This window comes from Motacilla alba, chromosome 21, assembly GCF_015832195.1.
Source record: "Motacilla alba alba isolate MOTALB_02 chromosome 21, Motacilla_alba_V1.0_pri, whole genome shotgun sequence".
NCBI classification, from domain to species: domain Eukaryota; kingdom Metazoa; phylum Chordata; class Aves; order Passeriformes; family Motacillidae; genus Motacilla; species Motacilla alba.
In genome coordinates, this window is record NC_052036.1 from 1,281,190 (window position 1) to 1,287,718 (window position 6,529).

The 6,529-nt window shown below is 59.9% G+C and overlaps 1 protein-coding gene across 4 annotated transcripts in view; it reads left to right on the forward strand.

Annotated features, from left to right (window-relative positions):
- SAMD11 (sterile alpha motif domain containing 11) overlaps positions 1 to 5,698 on the forward strand; it is an 81,640-nt gene extending 75,942 nt beyond the window's left edge. For all 4 annotated transcript variants that reach the window (XM_038159853.1, XM_038159854.1, XM_038159855.1 and 1 more), the window contains 3 exons: positions 2,101 to 2,225; positions 3,173 to 3,283; positions 4,891 to 5,698. In XM_038159853.1, coding sequence (XP_038015781.1) covers positions 2,101 to 2,225; positions 3,173 to 3,283; positions 4,891 to 5,127 — 473 coding nt within the window. In that variant the 3' untranslated portion in view covers positions 5,128 to 5,698. The remainder of the gene's footprint in view (positions 1 to 2,100; positions 2,226 to 3,172; positions 3,284 to 4,890) is intronic.
- The last annotated feature ends 831 nt before the right edge of the window (positions 5,699 to 6,529 follow it).

Here is a 6,529-nt window from a genome sequence, read left to right on the forward strand (position 1 = left end):
AGCTGGGAAGGGTGGGCTGAGCGTCCTGAGGGGTCTGGGCTGGGACAGAGCGCTGGCAAGGAGGGCCCCAAAGAGGTGAGGAGAGAGGAGCAGCCCTGTCCCTGCTCCAGAGGCACGGGCAGAGCTGGCAGGGGCAGCCAGAACCCACAGAACCACCACAGAACCCCGGGAGGGGCCGGGTTGGAGCGACCTCTGGAGCTCCTCTGGTCCAACCCCTCTTGCAGGGTCTCTGAGAGCCCCCTCTGGGCTGTGGGGAGCCTTGGGGAGCTCCAAGGACTCTGGGGCTGCCCCTCCTGTGTTGCTGTGGCTGGGACAGGCTCACGGGAGGCCTGGGGCTGTGCAGGGCGCTGCGGCTGGGGGTGAGCAGCCAGAGCTGTCCCCTGCCCACCCTGAGGGGTGCAGCTGCAGGGACAGCCAGGGAGCAGGAAATGGGGAAGGGAAACGCGTGGAAATGATGGCAGAGCCTCTGCCTGCTCCCTGTGCAGGCTCTGCTGCTTTAAAGCATCTCCTTGGCACGATGACTCCCGTGCAGATCCCGAGCTTTCCCTGCGTGTGCTGAGGGCTTTGCAGGGAGCCTGTGGGGCCCTGCTGGGTGGCTCTGCTCCTTCCCCTGCCTCTTCCCTCAGCCCTGGGCTATTCCCCAGGGAACTGGCTGCTCCCTGGCCTCCCGGCTCCCCTCCATGCTTTTGTTTTATCCATTTTTCCCTTGCCAGTCCATGTGCTGTCCCAGCTGCTGTGGGCAGGAGCAAGGGTTATATCCATCACATCCACCAGGGAAAAGCCCCCAGCCCACAGGACAGATAATTTTGTCATGACAGGCTCCTGGGAGAAATATTTTTCTCCTGGCAATTCCATTCTCCATGGGCAGAGCAGCTCATCCTCCTCATAAACTCTTTCCCTGCCTGAGCATCCTGGATGTTCTCATCCCTGTAAACGTCCTTGTGCTCTGCCGGTCCCAACACCCCACAGCAGCCAGTTCCAGGGGTTAGTGCTGCCTTTCCCCCACCCTGAAGAGCTGCTCTGTGGGATGTGGGTTGTTCTGTGTCCTCGCCTTTCCCCCACAGCAGCTCGGAGTTCCCTGAGTGTTGCTCTCCCCGTTTCCACCCCCTGTGCCTGTCCCTGGAGGATTGTCACCCCCTGTGCCTGTCCCTGGAGGATTTCACCCCCTGTGCCTCTCCCTGGAGGATTTCACCCCCTGTGCCTGTCCCCGGAGGATTTCACCCCCTGTGCCTCTCCCTTGAGGATTTCACCCCCTGTGCCTGTCCCTGGAGGATTTCACCCCCTGTGCCTGTCCCTGGAGGATTGTCACCCCCTGTGCCTGTCCCTGGAGGATTGTCACCCCCTGTGCCTCTCCCTGGAGGATTTCACCCCTGTGCCTGTCCCTGGAGGATTGCCACCCCCTGTTCCTGTCCCTGGAGGATTTCACCCCCTGTGCCTCTCCCCGGAGGATTTCCACCCCCTGTGCCTGTCCCTGGAGGATTGCCACCCCCTGTGCCTGTCCCTGGCTCCCGTGGGGATCTCTCTGAGCGTTCTGTCAGGCTGCAGGGCCGAGCCTGTCACCCGGCGTGTGACAGTGACAGCGCTGGCACCGCGGCCGCTCTCGCGTTTCGGGGAGGTGACAGCAGCCCCGTCCCGTCAGGGCTGGCGGGGCCAGCACAGCCCCATGGCGGGCACAGCTCAGGCTGGGCAGGGTGGAACGGGAGCCCTGGGAAGGAGCAGGAGCTCCCAGCCGCGCCGTTGGCATTCCGGGCACGTTCCGGGCGCGGGGCGGCCGAGCTCTGTGCTCTGTGCGCACCAACTCCTGCGGGCTCCGCGCTCCAGCCCTCCCTCCCCCTGCTTCCCCCGCAGCCGAGGAGCTTTAAACACATGAAATGCATTAGCTGGGATTTTTCCTTCCCTCCCCCAGCCGGGGACCTCCAGGAGGAAGAGGCCTATGAATTGACCCTGCCCAGCGCTTTAATTGACAGGTCATTAAAGATGAATGTGCGGCTAGAGAAAAATATTCAGATTGCAGGCTGCTTGTTGTCCGTGTGGGATTTTAATGATTTATGTTCCTTTCTCCTCCCCTCCTTCCCACCCCCCTGGCTCCGCACAATCCAGGCACCATGGGAGGTCTGTTTCTGGACGGGGAGGAGAGCCCGGCGCTGGAGGACATCAGCAAATGGACGGTGGAGGACGTCTGCAGCTTCGTGTCCAACTTGTCTGGCTGCACTGAGTACACTCAGGTACACCCTGCAGCCCCACAGGGTCCCGGGAGGAGCAGCCTGGTGCCCTGGGGGTCCTGTTCCCTCCCAGCTGGGCTTGTCCCTGCTGGGAGCTGCATCTCAGAGCCCTGCGGGGCCTTCCTGGGTTTTATCCTGGGTTTTATTGCTGAGCTTGCTGCCAGACAAGGTGTGGGACGGGGCCTGTGAGCTTCCCTGCAGTGCTGTGCTTCCAGAACCATGGAACCCTGCAGGATTCCCTGCAGTGCTGTGCTTCCAGAACCAGGGAACCCTGCAGGATTCCCTGCAGTGCTGTGCTTCCAGAACCAGGGAACCCTGCAGGATTCCCTGCAGTGCTGTGCTTCCAGAACCATGGAACCCTGCAGGATTCCCTGCAGTGCTGTGCTTCCAGAACCAGGAGAACCCTGCAGGATTCCCTGCAGTGCTGTGCTTCCAGAACCAGGAGAACCCTGCAGGATTCCCTGTAGTGCTGTGCTTCCAGAACCAGGAGAACCCTGCAGGATTCCCTGCAGTGCTGTGCTTCCAGAACCAGGAGAACCCTGCAGGATTCCAGAACCACGGCCCAGGGAACTCCAGCACGACTCAGTTGCCCCGGCCTGGCTGGGGTTCAGCTTTGTCTCTGCACCAGAGCTGGGGGACACCCCAGGGGATGCTCTTCCCAAGCCCAGGCTTTTTGTGGAGTGTTCTAGGGAGGGTTTTGGCTCCTGCAGAGGAGGGGAGGGGAATGGGTGCAGGGAGCTGTGCTGGGTCAAAGAGCAGCAGCTCTTTGCAATCCCCAGAAATCCCCTTGGCTCCTAAGGGACGGCTCCAGGCCGTGGGCAGAGGGCTGGAAACACCCCTGGTGGATAAAGGCAGGCTGAGGCTCTTTGAGTTCACCTTCTCCAGGGTGCCAGGGCAGCTCAGGTGGCTCCGGTGTGTCCCTGAGCCCGGCCCTGTGTGTGTCCCCTCAGGTATTCCGAGAGCAGGCCATCGACGGGGAGACCCTGCCCCTCCTGACAGAAGAGCACTTACTGAACAACATGGGGCTCAAGCTGGGACCCGCCCTGAAGATCAGGTCACAGGTAGGGAAATCTCCTCTCCCACAACAGGTGGCACCACCTAAAGCTGTCCCTGGGCTGTCCAGAAACGTGGTTTATGGAATATCATTTATTGAGCAATAATTCAGTTGCGATTCTGTTTCAAGAGCGCTTGATCTGTCCTTGAAAATGTTCCACAGCCTCACCTGAAAGCTGTCACAGGTGTTTGAGGGAGAAATCCTCACCTGAAAGCTGTCACAGCTGTTTGAGGGAGAATTCCTCACCTGAAAGCTGTCACAGCTATTCCAGGGAGAAACCACTGACAGAATTCCGTGCCCAGGGGCAGAAATGAATAGTCCAGGATGAGTGGTGGCAGGAGCAGCAGGGATGCAGTGGGAAGCTCTTTCACGGGCTGCTTCCAGCCACGGCAGTTCCATTCCTCCTCCCCTCAGTGGGAGTCAAACCCAGAGCATCTCTGCTGGATCCTTTCCCACTGAGTGCTGGGAAAATCCCTCCTGCCCCGTGTGAAGGCCAGGCTGTGCTGTGTCCCCCGGGGATTGTGTCCTGGAGGGGCTGTGGCCGTCCCTGGCTCAGGGGCAGTGCCAGCTCTGGCACAGGTCCCCAAACCCACGCTGCTCGTGCTGGGTTGGAACAATAAGAGACTTTACTGCTTTCCCTGCAGCCCTCCCTGTTTATGAGGGGGCTCGTAAAAAGGGTCTGTGGGCAATTGTTCCCCGTGGGTCAATTCAGGAGGAAATAAAACTCTTATGTTCCTTAAAAAACAAGAGAGCCCTGAGCAGCTCGGAGATGGGGCTTGGGGTGGGGGGAATGCGAGATTCGAACGTGAAGAATTCCTTCCATTTCATCAATAGAGTTTAAAGTCGAATAACCAGGGAGGGCTGGGGGTTGCGTGGGGGGAGCAGAGCCCTGATGCTGCTCCCTGAATAATGTCCCGCTTGTCCGGGTCCAGCAGCAGCCCCTGGTTTTGTTTAAGCTCAAATGGGAAGCAGCTGTGGAGGTGCTGGGAGGCTGTGGGGCCTTTGGCCCCTGCTGGGAGGCAGGAGCTGCTGCAGGAGGCAGAGGTTCAGCAGTTTTATTTCCCCTCCCTGCCTGGGCCTTTTGAAGAGCAATTCCCGCTGTTCCAAGGTGCACGGGCAGTGCTGTGCCCCAGCAGAGGGAGAGCAGGGTCCTGGTGAAGTGTCCATGGGTAAAAGGGCAGGAATGAGCCAGGGCCCCTCAGCTGGGGGACAGGGCCACCCAGGGCAGACCTGGGGCTGCAGCAGTGCCCAGGAACAGGAGCAGGACTGCAGGACAAAGTCCTTGAGGAGCTGAGAGCAGGAAACCTTCCCTGCTGTGGTTTTCAGGTGCACTGGGAGCGGGATTGCTCCACTCCAGTGATGTTCCATAGAACAGTTTGGGGCGGAAGGGACCTCAGTGCCATGGGCAGGGACACTTCCCACTGTCCCAGGGTGCTCCAAGCCCTGTCCAGGCTGGCTTTGAACACATCCAGGGGTGGGAGAACCTCTTCTGTCAGCAGCCCTCGGGATGAACCCCAACCCTGGCATTCTGCGCATCTCCTGGGGGATTCCTGGCTCCCGTTCCCGCTCTGCTGCCCTCACCCATCCCTCAGCTGTTTGTTTCCCTTCCCACAGGTGGCCAAGAGGCTGGGCCGGGTGCTCTACATGGCCGGCTTCCCGCTGGCGCTGCCGCTGCAGCCGCCGGGGCTGCGGCCGCCGGAGCGGGAGGCGGCTGCGGGCGAGCTCCGCCCGGCCTCCACCGGCAGCGTGGCCTCGCCCTTCGGCAGCGCCGTGCCCGCCAGCCGGGGCTCCCCGAAGCAGGAGAACGGCAACCCTGCCCTGCTCAGCGACACCACCAAAGCCCCGTCCTAACCCAGCCCGGCCCAGCGCAGCCCGCACCGCAGGAAGGGAGGGGGCTCTTTTGTAGGTTTTTGGTTTGTTTTGGGTTTTTTTTTTTTTTTGGATGCGTTTGCTTTTTTTTTTTGTTTGGGGAAAATAAAAGAAGAACCACGGAGATTTCTGAACTGTCAAAAAAAAAAAAATGAAAGGGAAGGAAGGAAAATGATCCAAAGATGCTGTCGTGGGACGACGCCAAGTGAAGAGAAGGGTGCTGGAGGATGGAGGCAGCATTCCCGGTCCCTTCCACACTCCTCGGTGGAGCTGCAGAGCCTGCACAGCAAGCGGACAGGCTGCTCTTTGCCTTCAGGACCTCGGGGCTGTGCCTCCACAGGGGAGGGAAGGGGCTCTGCTCCTCCCGCCGGTACTTCGAGCAAAAAACCCATCCACAGCCCCCCCGGCCGAGCTCTCCTCCTCCCTGGAAACTGGGCTCAGTTCCTCATTCAGGTGTTCTATGCATCTCTAGCAACTTTGAAAACAATACCAAAGACAGACAAAAAGGATAAAAAGACAAAAAAAAAAAAAGACAAAAAAAAAGAGAAAAAAGGCAAGTTCCCGTCCATGTTTACTTCGTGCGGATGGTACAGAGCCACCCTGCCCTGGCACAGGGGCCTGGCAGTGCCCAGCTGAGGGGACCGTGCCCGTGCTCCAGCCCTGCAGAGGTGGATTTCCCCGTGGGATGTTTGGTTTCCGAGAGCAGCGGGTGCTCTGGGGGAGGAGGGTCCCAGCCTGGCTGCCCCCAGCTCGCCGTGCAGCTGGGGGGGTTTGTTTGCAGCCTTGGCCAGAGGTGGTGATGGCACATTGTGCCTGTTCAGAGCTGGTGTGACACATTGTGCCTGTTCAGAGCTGATGGTGGCACATTCTGCCTGTTCAGAGCTGATGGTGGCACATTGTGCCTGTTCAGAGCCAGGTGTGGCACATTGTGCCTGCTCAGAGCTGGTGGTGGCACATTCTGCCTGTTCAGAGCTGGGTGTTGGTACATTCAGACCTGGGGTTGGCACATTGTGCCTGTTCAGAGCTGGGTGTTGGTACATTGTGCCTGTTCAGAGCTGGTGGTGGCACATTCAGAGCTGGGGGTGGCACACTGTGCCTGTTCAGAGCTGGGGTTGGCACATTCAGAGCTGGGGGTGGCACACTGTGCCTGTTCAGAGCTGGGGTTGGCACATTCAGAGCTGGGGTTGGCACATTCAGAGCTGGGGGTGGCACACTGTGCCTGTTCAGAGCTGGGGGTGGCACACTGTGCCTGCTGGGCACCACCAGCCCGGGCTGCAGGGGAGGGGGCCAGGCTCAAACCATGGGCAGAGTTTTTACTACTGTGAATGAGCTGGGAACTCCCGGGGGTGACCTCCTGTGACTTGTACAGTTGTGAGCAACAATC